Source organism: Oncorhynchus gorbuscha, linkage group LG13, assembly GCF_021184085.1.
Source record: "Oncorhynchus gorbuscha isolate QuinsamMale2020 ecotype Even-year linkage group LG13, OgorEven_v1.0, whole genome shotgun sequence".
Taxonomy (NCBI): Eukaryota; Metazoa; Chordata; class Actinopteri; order Salmoniformes; family Salmonidae; genus Oncorhynchus; species Oncorhynchus gorbuscha.
In genome coordinates, this window is record NC_060185.1 from 90,022,550 (window position 1) to 90,037,628 (window position 15,079).

General features: G+C 47.9%; 1 protein-coding gene across 4 annotated transcripts; it reads right to left on the reverse strand.

Annotated features, from left to right (window-relative positions):
- Positions 1–815: 815 nt before the first annotated feature.
- LOC123993683 (myelin proteolipid protein-like) lies at positions 816–10,312 on the reverse strand. 4 transcript variants are annotated; one of them, XM_046296078.1, is made up of 7 exons: positions 10,147–10,312; positions 7,950–8,136; positions 6,235–6,391; positions 5,294–5,465; positions 4,425–4,498; positions 4,055–4,120; positions 816–1,719 (listed from the first exon to the last, which is right to left on the reverse strand). In XM_046296078.1, the coding sequence occupies exons 1-7, from the start codon at positions 10,148–10,150 to the stop codon at positions 1,543–1,545; spliced, it is 837 nt and encodes a 278-aa protein (XP_046152034.1). In that variant the 5' UTR covers positions 10,151–10,312; the 3' UTR covers positions 816–1,542. The 4 variants fall into 4 exon arrangements, with proteins under 4 accessions (XP_046152034.1, XP_046152033.1, XP_046152037.1 ...); XM_046296081.1 differs by lacking the exon at positions 816–1,719 and adding an exon at positions 2,008–3,669 and having other exon boundaries at positions 10,147–10,310; XM_046296077.1 differs by lacking the exon at positions 10,147–10,312 and having other exon boundaries at positions 7,950–8,152.
- Between the last annotated feature and the right edge of the window lie 4,767 nt (positions 10,313–15,079).

Genomic DNA, 15,079 nt, shown 5'->3' on the forward strand with positions numbered 1-15,079 from the left:
TAATGTTCTGTAACAAAGTATTAACAGATGAAAAAACGACATGTATTTTACCCAATAGAAAGAGGGCTGGACGTCTATTACGAGACATCACATTCCACTGCTGTGTCAACTGCATTCCATCTGTAAAACTCTTTAACATGCAGTTCATGTCCTCCTCACCATCTAGTCTTCTCACTAACCAATGTTGATGACCTGTTTTTGTTTTTAATCTATATGTTGAATAAGAAAAATGTACACAGTGTTTAATTTGGGCTTGCCGCAGTGCAAAGACATGGCTACATGTACATTGTAAAAGGGCATTCTTTTCATTCCTGAAATAACTGTACAATCACTGAAATCCTCAATACTACTGTACAAACTGACTGAAATATCATTTAACCTCACCTAAGTGTTTGTTAGCCTGCTTTGAGCTGAGTAAGAGGTGTATAACTGACTATCATAGAGTTGATGTAGGAATATAACTGTATCTGCTGATTTGCTTGTAACTCCAATATCAAACTTTCCTTAACCTCTTCATTGCCCTATGGAGGTTAAGACTGTCCCTTTACAGTCCTGCGTCCCAAATGGCACCCTATTAATACAGGATATAGTGCACAACTCTTTATCATTGCCCTATAGCCCCTTATTAAAATGTGGGCACTATATAGGGAATAGGTTGCCATATGGGATGCAGAAAGACTGACGTCGGTGTGAATACTATCCAATAATGTACGACAACTAATAAAACCAAAAACATGCAACATACCAAATAAGAACTGACTTATGTGGTTTTGAGGTTCTTTTGAGTACATTATTACAATCAGATCATAACAGGATAGTAACAGTAAACGTCTTTATTTACCTTGATTTGGCCAAAAGAAAAGCAAAACACATGAAAGGTTACCAATATCAAATTCATCCCTTCGGAGAAAGAAACTAAATGTAAAAAAGCAGGGCCCTAAATAGGGTTGTTTTGTCCAACATGTCGCCACTGTGTACAACTCAAAGTCTAACTGAGAATTTAAGCTGGAACGCAAGTCATGTAAACCTACAAAATGAACACACTTAACTCCATAGGACTTCAGAGCCCATGTATGGGCTAGTGTCAGATAATCTGTACATAAAGAATATATTTTAACATGGAATAATATCCTGACAATGGATCTGGCCTGGTTCTAAAAAAAAAACTGCTAGCTAGGTCAAAAACAGGAGAAAGTAGAAGTATACTCTGTAGGAATCTCAACAGCTCTCCAAACTAAACCACCCACTGGGATAAGACAATAATAATGTGTGGGTGTTTAAAGAGTAAGGATATAAACCAAATAATTGTATTCAATATTAGGGAGGAACCTTTCACGGGACAATTTCCCAGACTCAGATTAGTAGGTTTAGTCCTGGATTAAAAAGCATGTTCAATGGAGATTCTCCACTGAAAGTGCTTTTCAAATCCAGGATTAGGTTTAAATCTGGGTACAGGAAACAGGTCACTTCAAGTTTAGGGAGTCCGCTCCAACTGATCGTTCTCAGGGGTTACCATGGAGGGTTGAGGGGGGGGGGGGGGGGTCAGTCAGGAGGTAGACTATCAGATATGATGTGGGGGGCGTAAGGGGAGCGTATTGTCCCTCCTATGTCCTTCTGCAGTCTACCGTACAGCTCATAGCTTTTCCTCTGGTCTTTCTCCTGCCTCCTCTCTTCCTTTAGGTCCACCTGTCTGACTGCCAGCTGGAGGCAGCAGTGGATCTGTGGGGGAAGAGGAGACATAAGAGAAACAGCCCCAGGAAGACATGGCCTACAGTAGCATCAAGGCACAAAAACAGGCTTTTCTCACAACACATTTACTGATAGAGGTGTCAGAGTTGGTTCAGTGAGCTACGTTTGTGTGATGAGCAGCCTAGTTTCCCGTGGCAGACTTGACATAAATGTTAATAAATAAATGCCCCATCGAGGAGCTGGTAGTAGCCTTAAGAGTAGCATGGACATCATGGGTTCGATACCCGGTCGTAACAAAAAGAGAGATTAACTTCTTTTAAAAAAGGAGAGGACATTTTTATTACCAAACCAACAGTTTTCATAAAACAAAGAAACAGCCAGTTGTCAATTCACAAAACCAACCTGTGCTGCTGGATAAAGCGTCCATCCAATTGGAAAACCTACACTCACAGTATGTTACAAGATATGCTGTTAGTTAAAGAAGCAGTCTTTTGTTTAAAACAAAATAAATTGGAATTAAGATTAGTACATTTATCTACAGTAAGTAGTGGGTTGTTATACAATAACTGCTAATATTTTCTAGACAGCTACAGAGACCAAACTGCATCGTTTTACCTCTATAACGGAACCTCATCTCTTGCAAACGATACCATCAATACCGTCAGAAGGGAGAGAAATACTAAAATCACCTCAATGTGGTGCCATACAGAGTAAAGCATCTTAAGAGGTTTTAATCCTCTAAATTACATAAAAAAGGTTGCTAAAAAAATAAGCAGCAGTAACAACTTTACCATCTTAACATGATAACAGAGAAATTAAGGACTTCTCTACATCTGTTCCAAACAGAAGTCTTGACACAAACAAATGCTGTCCCTTTTCTCAGAGATATCCCCAAATTCAAACTAACGTTAACCCTTTTCTTTCCAAGTCCCTTCACAGGGTCCATCACCTCCAACAGATGGGCTGTCGTGCAGCAGTGCGTTCGTCACAGCAGGGTTGGTTTTCGGGCCATTGAGAGAAGACTTCAGCCTTTTTCCCTGTCTTTGTCATGAAGACCTTCTCCCAAAGACATTCCATATGACCCTTGCCACAGACTAAGGTCCCTATAGTAACAAAGGGGCCTTGTCACACAGACCCCCCCCCGCCCGCCGTTCCACCTCCCACCCGGTGGACCCTAGGAACCCCCTCTGATTGGTTAGTTTTCTAAGAAGTCCTAAGGGGGGGCGGCCTCCATTGTTGAGGCCTTTCTGCTGCCCGTGAGAAAAGGACCTGAGGTCAGAGAAGAACTGCAAATGCACACTTGTCTGGCACCATAGCAACCAGATGTGAGGGATGGTACCCATAGTAACAGATTAGAATCACATAGCCTAACCTAATCCCTAACCATGAGTCAGTGTGACATTTATAACTGAAGATATTTGTCAAATATACATTTTGTTATGTTACCAAAATTATTAGTTAGGTTTTACATGCGATTTCTTTTTGAAAATGAGGAAAGATAAAACATGGAGTATATGCCATGCACACTCACCTCAGTATATGAAGACTACATCAATCTTTACAAACATTTGGTGACACATGACAAAAATACATATGGAGAATAACAAAAACACAGAAAACTGGAAGACGGCTTCAGAACAAACTAAACGTAACATGAAAAAGACAGTGACAAAGCAGTAGAAAAAGGTAGCATGCGTCTGGGTTTCTCAACAACACATCCACTAAACCACCCGTTGTGCAATGAGGACAGTACAGGGAAAGGCTGGTGGGTCTTGAAGGGGAAATGGACAGAATACGATTCGCTCAAGGTATCAACCACCGGTGGTGGTGGTGAAGATGGGTAGAGGGGTGTTAGGGAGTCATAGTGTCCCCTCGGGGTGTCTCTGTCGGATGGAGAGTCTAACACCGTGTGCCTATACCCTTTCTCCCCAGGTACCGCAGCAACGCAAAGTTATAGGTGGTGGACACCATGTAGGTGAGCTAGAGAGAGAGAATGAAAGGAGAGCATTGAAGACAGAAAAGACAGAATTGAGCATCATTTCACACTTATTATGTTCATCAAGTTCCATGACAATCTCAGTGTAATGCTGAGCATCTACAGTAGGCTACATTAACAGTGTACCGATATGGCAATGTAACTATGGGATCTTCCCAGCAGGAAAAGTACCAGCCGTTATGACGTTAGTGTTTCTATGATCAGAATCAGCTGAGAAGTGAAAGAACAGAGAGCTACAGTGAGACTCATCAGCCATGGAGGCCTGCCATTCCTGAACACCTACACTGACTATGTCACATGGGACACAACTCTATTGTAAGGCTGTAGCCAATCTGCTCCCAGTTAAGAGATTAGGGCAGGGTCACTCACCAGCGCCAAGAGTGTGATGCCAGCCCCGGCAAACGTTGCGATGTACAGGTCGTAGGTCAGACGGAACTGTAAAAGAACAAAATCAGAGATAAGTCAAAGTAATCACCCGTCGACGTTCTAGACACCCGTCGACGTTCTAGACACCCGTCGACGTTCTAGACACCCGTCGACGTTCTAGACACCCGTCGACGTTCTAGACACCCGTCGACGTTCTAGACACCCGTCGACGTTCTAGACACCCGTCGACGTTCTAGACACCCGTCGACGTTCTAGACACCCGTCGACGTTCTAGACACCCGTCGACGTTCTAGACACGCTTTGTTTCCTCGTGTCTGCCAAGTTTCAGCATGAGAGAAACTGTATGACTGACCTCTCTGGTTTTGCAGACAGTGGACAGTGTCATTCCACAAGCCTTGCCTGGCAATGCATTCCATGGTAGAAGCCCTGAAAGAAATGGAGAAAAAGACTGATTCTCTGCTGTCAATTTTCAGCTTTTGTAGTTGGAAATGTCACTCCAGATTTCCACATAGTAGATTTTAATGAATTGAATTGAGCACTCGGAATCTACATGAATGATTAGGTCATATAGAGAACTACAGTGAGGTCAGGTTTACACATAGATGATTAGGTCATATAGAGAACTAGTGAGGTCAGGTTTACACATAGATGATTAGGTCATATAGAGAACTACAGTGAGGTCAGGTTTACATATAGATGATTAGGTCATATAGAGAACTACAGTGAGGTCAGGTTTACACATAGATGATTAGGTCATATAGAGAACTAGTGAGGTCAGGTTTACACATAGATGATTAGGTCATATAGAGAACTACAGTGAGGTCAGGTTTACATATAGATGATTAGGTCATATAGAGAACTACAGTGAGGTCAGGTTTACATATAGATGATTAGGTCATATAGAGAACTAGTGATGTCAGGTTTACATATAGATGATTAGGTCATATAGAGAACTAGTGATGTCAGGTTTACATATAGATGATTAGGTCATATAGAGAACTACAGTGAGGTCAGGTTTACATATAGATGATTAGGTCATATAGAGAACTACAGTGAGGTCAGGTTTACATATAGATGATTAGGTCATATAGAGAACTACAGTGAGGTCAGGTTTACATATAGATGATTAGGTCATATAGAGAACTACAGTGAGGTCAGGTTTACATATAGATGATTAGGTCATATAGAGAACTCCAGTGAGGGAAGGTTTGATGTCCTTACCGTACTGCCTGGCGTCAATACAGAGCTGGTTGATGCTAGTTGGGGTCTCCTCAGTCAGGACGGTGATGGTGTGGCAGGTAGTGTCCATGTTGTAGAAGAAGTAGACAGGCAAGGCAGAGAAGGCTAACACCAACAGCCACACCACCACCAGCAGGTACGTTATTAATATAAACTGGAGATGAAGGGAGAGATGGATGTTTATGAATCATAACAGGACAAAAATGAATCTTTGGTTGAGCGCTCATCTCAGCCCCCACTCTTACCTTCATCCCACTAGCCTCAGCCCCCACTCTTACCTTCATCCCACTAGCCTCAGCCCCCACTCTTACCTTCATCCCACTAGCCTCAGCCCCCACTCTTACCTTCATCCCACTAGCCTCAGCCCCCACTCTTACCTTCATCCCACTAGCCTCAGCCCCCACTCTTACCTTCATCCCACTAGCCTCAGCCCCCACTCTTACCTTCATCCCACTAGCCTCAGCCCCCACTCTTACCTTCATCCCACTAGCCTCAGCCCCCACTCTTACCTTCATCCCACTAGCCTCAGCCCCCACTCTTACCTTCATCCCACTAGCCTCAACCCCCACTCTTACCTTCACCCCAACATGTTACCCTCAACCCCTACTCTTACCTTCACCCCAACATGTTACCCTCACACCTCCACTCCAACATGTTACCCTCACACCCCCACTCCAACATGTTACCCTCACACCCCCACTCCAACATGTTACCCTCACACCCCCACCCCGTTACCCTCACACCCCCACCCCGTTACCCTCACACCCCCACCCCGTTACCCTCACACCCCCACCCCGTTACCCTCACACCCCCACCCCGTTACCCTCACACCCTCACACCTCCACCCTGTTACCCTCACACCTCCACCCTGTTACCCTCACCCTGTTACCCTCACACCTCCACCATTCCCCCCACTCTCTCACCATGCTACTAAGACAGCGTCCACACAGGGTGCTCCTAAACTCTCCGAAGGTCTGCTTGGTGGCGCTGGTGGTGTAGAATCCCTCCGCCAGCAGTACGATGCAGTAGAGGAAGAAGAATGAAGCCAAGCCATAGATAACATACTGGAAGTACTGGATACTATGTAGAAAGAGAAGGAGGTACAGGAGGGAGAACAGAGAGGCGGCGGGGCAGGAGGGAGAACAGAGAGACAGGGGGAGAACAGAGAGGCAGGGGGAGAACAGAGAGGCAGGGGGAGAACAGAGAGGCGGCGGGGAACAGGGGGAGAAACCGAGAGGCGGGGGGCAGGGGGAGAACAGAGAGACAGGGGGAGAACAGAGAGGCAGGGGGAGAACAGAGAGGCAGGGGGAGAACAGAGAGGCGGCGGGGCAGGGGGAGAACAGAGAGACAGGGGGAGAACAGAGAGGCGGCAGGGGGAGAACAGAGAGGCGGCGGGGCAGGGGGAGAACAGAGAGGCAGGGGGGAGAACAGAGAGGCGGCGGGGCAGGGGGAGAACCGAGAGGCGGCGGGGCAGGGGGAGAACAGAGAGGCAGGGGGAGAACAGAGAGACAGGGGGAGAACAGAGAGACAGGGGGAAAACAGAGAGGCAGGGGGGAAAACAGAGAGGCGGGGGAGAACGGGGCAGGGGGAGAACAGAGAGACAGGGGGAGAACCGAGAGGCGGCGGGGGGCAGGGGGGAGAACAGAGAGGCAGGGGGAGAACCGAGAGGCAGGTGGGAGAACCGAGAGGCAGGGGGCAGAACAGAGAGGCAGGGGGCAGAACAGAGAGGCAGGGGGCAGAACAGAGAGGCAGGGGGCAGAACAGAGAGGCAGGGGGCAGAACAGAGAGGCAGGGGGCAGAACAGAGAGGCAGGGGGCAGAACAGAGAGGCAGGGGGCAGAACAGAGAGGCAGGGGGCAGAACAGAGAGGCAGGGGGCAGGGGGAGAACCGAGAGGCAGAACAGAGAGGCAGGGGGCAGAACAGAGAGGCAGGGGGAGAACAGAGAGGCAGGGGGAGAACAGAGAGGCAGGGGGCAGAACAGAGAGGCAGGGGGAGAACAGAGAGGCAGGGGGAGAACAGAGAGGCAGGGGGAGAACAGAGAGGCAGGGGGCAGAACAGAGAGGCAGGGGGCAGAACAGAGAGGCAGGGGGCAGAACAGAGAGGCAGGGGGAGAGAACAGAGAGGCAGGGGGAGAACAGAGAGGCAGGGGGCAGAACAGAGAGGCAGGGGGAGAACAGAGAGGCAGGGGGAGAACAGAGAGGCAGGGGGCAGAACAGAGAGGCAGGGGGGAGAACAGAGAGGCAGGGGGAGAACAGAGAGGCAGGGGGCAGAACAGAGAGGCAGGGGGCAGAACAGAGAGGCAGGCGGCAGAACAGAGAGGCAGGGGGCAGAACAGAGAGGCAGGGGGCAGAACAGAGAGGCAGGGGGCAGAACAGAGAGGCAGGGGGCAGAACAGAGAGGCAGGGGGAGAACAGAGAGGCAGGGGGAGAACAGAGAGGCAGGGGGAGAACAGAGAGGCGGCGGGGCAGGGGGGAGAAGAGGAGGGAAAAAAGTATCACAACACATCAGTACAGAGGTCACTAGATCTACCATTTAGTTGAACGTACTTATACAGCAGACCTAGGGGACATCTAAACCAGAGGTGGCCAATCCTGGTCCTGGGGGGGGGGGGTAAAGCAATAGCCTTTGAGCCACTCACAGGTAGGCCAGGGTACTGTAGTCCTGTAGGTTACGGGCGAAGTATGTCTCGATGAGTCTCTCCGTCTCAGTGAGGGCCTGGTGACCACAGCCACAGAACAGAGCGATCCCAGAGAAACACAGCAGAGTGGCCACCAGGGAGCAATATGGTACCCCTCCCAGGCACTTCATACAACAGTCATAACAACCTATAGGACAGGACATAGGGGTTAATGTAGGGTTACTGTAGGGTTACCTGTAGAGAAGCATAGGGCAATCCTCCCAGGCACTTACTACAGCAGTCACAACAACAAAGACAGGCTATAACACCACCAGGGGAGTGTTAATGAGCATAACGTCACTGTGACTACATGGATGGATAAACAACAACTGGAAGGATCTGGCTACAGTTATTACACTATCCAGCTGTGGTCGTAAAATATCTCATCCCTGAGTTACTCTGAGGCCTTGGACTGTTCTGTTTTCTATGCACAGTAGTGTTTGGTCTGTCTGATAGATACGGGGCATTCTTCCACAGAGTCATGTGCTGTGAATGGGCCCTTAGGACATGAGGATCTGTCTGTTTGTCCCAACACTAACCCCAGCCCACACCATGGGGACAGCGAGAAAATATGGAGGTCAGCGAAAGAGAGACGAAGAAGAGAGAGACTGCAGAGACAACGTTCTTTGTCCCGGTGCAGTGTGGGAAGATAAGGGCCTCCAATGTCAAGCAAACAATAGCCAGAGCCACACTGGGGTTTATAGGAGCAGAAGGCTTGTGACAACCAGAGGGATATCCAATAGCCAGAGCCACACTGGGGTTTATAGGAGCAGAAGGCTTGTGACAACCACAGGGATATCCAATAGTCTGAGCCACCTCCAGCACCCACACTGGGGTTTATAGGAGCAGAAGGAGGCTTGTGACAACCACAGGGATATCCAATAGTCTGAGCCACCTCCAGCACCCACACTGGGGTTTATAGGAGCAGAAGGCTTGTGACAACCAGAGGGATATCCAATAGTCTGAGCCACCTCCAGCACCCACACTGGGGTTTATAGGAGCAGAAGGCTTGTGACAACCACAGGGATATCCAATAGCCAGAGCCACACTGGGGTTTATAGGAGCAGAAGGAGGCTTGTGACAACCACAGGGATATCCAATAGTCTGAGCCACCTCCAGCACCCACACTGGGGTTTATAGGAGCAGAAGGAGGCTTGTGACAACCACAGGGATATCCAATAGTCTGAGCCACCTCCAGCACCCACACTGGGGTTTATAGGAGCATAAGGAGGCTTGTGACAACCAGAGGGATATCCAATAGTCTGAGCTGGAAGTGGGGAAAGATCTCAGAAGACTGGCTGGAGCTGGTACCATTATTACAGATGGCAGGAAGAGGAAGCACACACATGCACTCGGCCACTCCAGGGTTGTGTGTGTGAGCGAGAGATCAGACCGTCTTCCAGGTTCCATAACAACACCAGTGTGGAAATGAGTTTTAAAACCAATTAAAAAGTTTGCCAATGAAAGAACACTCACTAACCGCCAGCACATGCAGTGATAACCAACACTTGATAGTCTCGATACTTATGAGTTATTTTGACAAAATAGCAGCACTTCTCAGTACACAGAGGAAGGAAAATAGCATAGTCACCCAGCAACAGGTGCAGAGGTTTTCACTCTAGTTTAAACAGTTTCACTTGTCTCTATTTACACTGTTCTGACCTCAAAAGGCCCTCAACATTCCGAATAAACATACGGACCTATTAGGAACCCCAATTAACTTCACAGTTACATCCCAGCCCTGTATGCCCGAGGAAGCAAGTTTAATATTTTTAGGAACCGAAGCCCATTTTGTTCAAATTGTTGCAAAGTGGCCTATAATTAACCCATTTGCTACTTTCCTCAAACAAAATACTTAAAACACGGTATATCGGTAAAAAAAGAAAAAAAAAGAAATTGTAAGTGAAAGCAAACGCGACAAGGCACGTCTGAAAAGTATGCCAGTATGTGCCTCTAGAAGCATTAAATTAATTACATAGTACTGGCATCACCAGTGAGTATATGCAATCTTACCCTTCCATGCCAGCCATTGCCTAATAGTACATGTTATAATGTGAAAATCATTAAAAGAATACCAAAGAAAACGTATCGTTTGTTTGTAGTTGGTTGGCTATAAAATAGCCTATTAGAGGTACCTTGACAAACGTAGATAACTCACCCATGTTGTCTCTGGTAGGATGTGCGCTCAACAGAGGCGTTCTGTGCTGCTTTCCACCGCAGCTGCTCGGGTGATATTATGCACGACTTGTCCTCAGTCCCCAAAACATCAACCTCAACTCGCTCTCTCTTCAACAAAGAACAGACTGACCCGTTGATGGCTGACAGTCGAATCTTAAAGAAACAAGGTCGCTTTTCAATGGACTATGGTTCAAGACGGAGGATAATGAAGGAGGGATATGAGGGGCTATACATGCCGTATTGTCAATTGTAACATGTAATATTCAACTAATAACTGATAAGGAAATGTAGCAATTTGGAAAAATGTACTTCAATTCATTGTTGGTCATTTATTTATTTGCATATCATTTGGTAGCATCTCCAAGATTTCTGGTCAGAAAAGGTTCCATGTTATTTTTCTTCATGTTTTTCTTTCTTTCTTTCTTTCTTTCTTTCTTTCTTTCTTTCTTTCTTTCTTTCTTTCTTTCTTTCTTTCTTTCTTTCTTTCTTTCTTTCTTTCTTGTCTTTTTCTTTCTTTCTTCAACCGATTGTTGCCCCCACCCGCCCGTCCGCCATTTATAAAATAGCCTCCAACACTCTACTCAGCAAACTGGATGTAGTCTATCACAGTGCCATCTGTTTTGTCACCAAAGCCCCATATACTACCCACCACTGTAACTTGTATGCTCTCGTTGGTTGGCCCTCACTACATATTCGTAGCCAAACCCACTGGCTTCAGGTTATCTATAAGTCTTTGCTAGGTAAAGCCCCATCTTATCTCAGCTCACTGGTCACCATAGCAACACCCACCCGTAGCACGCGCTCCAGCATGTATATCTCACTGGTCATCCCCAAAGCCAACACCTCCTTTGGCTGCCTTTCCTTCCAGTTCTCTTGCCAACGACTCAAACGAATTGCAAAAATCTCCCTCTCTAACTTTAAGCATCAGCTGTCAGAGCAGCTTACCGATCACTGTACCTGTACACAACCCATCTGTAAATAGCCCACCCAACTACCTCATCCCCATATTATTACTTACCCTCTTGCTCTTTTGCACCCTGGTATTTCTACTTGCACCCCGGTATCTCTACTTGCACCCCAGTATCTCTACTTGCACATCATCATCTGCACATCTATCACTCCAGTGTAAACGCTAAACTGTAATTATTTCCCCTCTATGGCCTATTTATTGCCTTACCTCACTACTCTTCTACATTTGCACACACTGTACATATATTTTTTCTATTGTGTTATTGACTGTATGTTTGTTTATCCCATGTGTAACTCTGTGTTGATGTTTTTGTCGCACTGCTTTACTTTATCTTGGGCAGGTCGCAGTTGTAAATGAGAACCTGTTCTCAACTGGCCTACCTGGTTTCTTTCTTTCTCTCTCTCTCTCTTTTCAATTCAATTCAATTCAATTTTCAATTCAAGCCCAACACATACTCTAGAGAGAGGCTCGGGTTGCTTACGTCATTTCACTCCTTACTGGCCGGGCTCGAGAATGGGGCACAGCTATCTGGGAGGCAAGGGCTGATTGCTCTAACAAGTTACCAGAACTTTAAAGAGGAGATGATTCGGGTTTTTGACCGTTCAGTTTTTGGTAGGGGAGGCTTCTAGGGCCCTGGCTTCCCTATGCCAAGGTGATCGGTCCATAACGGATTACTCTATTGAGTTTCGCACTCTTGCTGCCTCTAGTGAGTGGAACGAGCCGGCGCTGCTCGCTCGTTTTCTGGAGGGACTCCACGCAGTGGTTAAGGATGAGATTCTCTCCCGGGAGGTTCCTTCAGATGTGGACTCTTTGATTGCTCTCGCCATCCGCATAGAACGACGGGTAGATCTTCGTCACCGGGCTCGTGGAAGAGAGCTCGCGTCAACGGTGTTTCCCTGCTCCGCATCGCAACCATCTCCCTCCTCTGGCTCAGAGTCTGAGCCCATGCAGCTGGGAGGTATTCGCATCTCGACTAAGGAGAGGGAACGGAGGATCACCAACCGCCTGTGCCTCTATTGCGGAGTTGCTGGACATTTTGTTAATTCATGTCCAGTAAAAGCCAGAGCTCATCAGTAAGCGGAGGGCTACAGGTGAGCGCTACTACTCAAGTCTCTCCATCTAGATCCTGTACTACTTTGTCGGTCCATCTACGCTGGACCGGTTCGGGTGCTACATGCAGTGCCTTGATAGACTCTGGGGCTGAGGGTTGTTTCATGGACGAAGCATGGGCTCGGAAACATGACATTCCTTTCAGAGAGTTAGACAAGCCTACGCCCATGTTCGCCTTAGATGGTAGTCATCTTCCCAGTATCAGATTTGAGACACTACCTTTAACCCTCACAGTATCTGGTAACCACAGTGAGACTATTTCTTTTTTGATTTTTCGTTCACCTTTTACACCTGTTGTTTTGGGTCATCCCTGGCTAGTATGTCATAATCCTTCTATTAATTGGTCTAGTAATTCTATCCTATCCTGGAACGTTTCTTGTCATGTGAAGTGTTTAATGTCTGCCATCCCTCCCGTTTCTTCTGTCCCTACTTCTCAGGAGGAACCTGGCGATTTGACAGGAGTGCCGGAGGAATATCATGATCTGCGCACGGTCTTCAGTCGGTCCCGAGCCAACTCCCTTCCTCCTCACCGGTCGTATGATTGTAGTATTGATCTCCTTCCGGGGACCACTCCTCCTCGGGGTAGACTATACTCTCTGTCGGCTCCCGAACGTAAGGCTCTCGAGGATTATTTGTCTGTGTCTCTTGACGCCGGTACCATAGTGCCTTCTTCCTCTCCGGCCGGGGCGGGGTTCTTTTTGTTAAGAAGAAGGACGGTACTCTGCGCCCCTGCGTGGATTATCGAGGGCTGAATGACATAACGGTTAAGAATCGTTATCCGCTTCCCCTTATGTCATCAGCCTTCGAGATTCTGCAGGGAGCCAGGTGCTTTACTAAGTTGGACCTTCGTAACGCTTACCATCTCGTGCGCATCAGAGAGGGGACGAGTGGAAAACGGCGTTTAACACTCCGTTAGGGCATTTTGAGTACCGGGTTCTGCCGTTTGGTCTCGCCAATGCGCCAGCTGTTTTTCAGGCATTAGTTAATGATGTTCTGAGAGACATGCTGAACATCTTTGTTTTTGTCTATCTTGACGATATCCTGATTTTTTCTCCGTCACTCGAGATTCATGTTCAGCACGTTCGACGTGTTCTACAGCGCCTTTTAGAGAATTGTCTCTACGTAAAGGCTGAGAAGTGCTCTTTTCATGTCTCCTCCGTTACTTTTCTCGGTTCCGTTATTTCCGCTGAAGGCATTCAGATGGATTCCGCTAAGGTCCAAGCTGTCAGTGATTGGCCCGTTCCAAGGTCACGTGTCGAGTTGCAGCGCTTTCTAGGTTTCGCTAATTTCTATCGGCGTTTCATTCGTAATTTCGGTCAAGTTGCTGCCCCTCTCACAGCTCTTACTTCTGTCAAGACGTGTTTTAAGTGGTCCGGTTCCGCCCAGGGAGCTTTTGATCTTCTAAAAGAACGTTTTACGTCCGCTCCTATCCTCGTTACTCCTGACGTCACTAGACAATTCATTGTCGAGGTTGGCGCTTCAGAGGTAGGCGTGGGAGCCATTCTATCCCAGCGCTTCCAGTCTGACGATAAGGTTCATCCTTGCGCTTATTTTTCTCATCGCCTGTCGCCATCTGAGCGCAACTATGATGTGGGTAACCGTGAACTGCTCGCCATCCGCTTAGCCCTAGGCGAATGGCGACAGTGGTTGGAGGGCGACCGTTCCTTTTGTCGTTTGGACAGACCATAAGAACCTTGAGTACATCCGTTCTGCCAAACGACTTAATGCCCGTCAAGCTCGTTGGGCGTTGTTTTTCGCTCGTTTCGAGTTTGTGATTTCTTACCGTCCGGGTAGCAAGAACACCAAGCCTGATGCCTTATCCCGTCTGTTTAGTTCTTCTGTGGCTTCTACTGATCCCGAGGGATTCTTCCTTATGGGCGTGTTGTCGGGTTAACAGTCTGGGGAATTGAAAGACAGGTTAAGCAAGCACTCACGCACACTGCGTCGCCGCGCGCTTGTCCTAGTAACCTCCTTTTCGTTCCTGTTTCCACTCGTCTGGCTGTTCTTCAGTGGGCTCACTCTGCCAAGTTAGCTGGTCATCCCGGTGTTCGAGGCACTCTTGCGTCTATTCGCCAGCGCTTTTGGTGGCCGACTCAGGAGCGTGACACGCGCCGTTTCGTGGCTGCTTGTTCGGACTGCGCGCAGACTAAGTCGGGTAACTCTCCTCCTGCCGGTCGTCTCAGACCGCTCCCCATTCCCTTCTCGACCATGGTCTCACATCGCCCTAGACTTCATTACCGGTCTGCCTTTGTCTGCGGGGAAGACTGTGATTCTTACGGTTGTCGATAGGTTCTCTAAGGCGGCACATTTCATTCCCCTCGCTAAACTTCCTTCCGCTAAGGAGACGGCACAAATCATTATCGAGAATGTATTCAGAATTCATGGCCTCCCGTTAGACGCCGTTTCAGACAGAGGCCCGCAATTCACGTCACAGTTTTGGAGGGAGTTCTGTCGTTTGATTGGTGCGTCCGTCAGTCTCTCTTCCGGGTTTCATCCCCAGTCTAACGGTCAAGCAGAGAGGGCCAATCAGACGATTGGTCGCATACTACGCAGCCTTTCTTTCCAGAAACCCTGCGTCTTGGGCAGAACAGCTCCCCTGGGCAGAATACGCTCACAATTCGCTTCCTTCGTCTGCTACCGGGTTATCTCCGTTTCAGAGTAGTCTGGGTTACCAGCCTCCTCTGTTCTCATCCCAGCTTGCCGAGTCCAGCGTTCCCTCCGCTCAAGCGTTTGTCCAACGTTGTGAGCGCACCTGGAGGAGGGTGAGGTCTGCACTTTGCCGTTACAGGGCACAGACTGTGAGAGCCGCCAATAAACGCAGGATTAAGAGTCC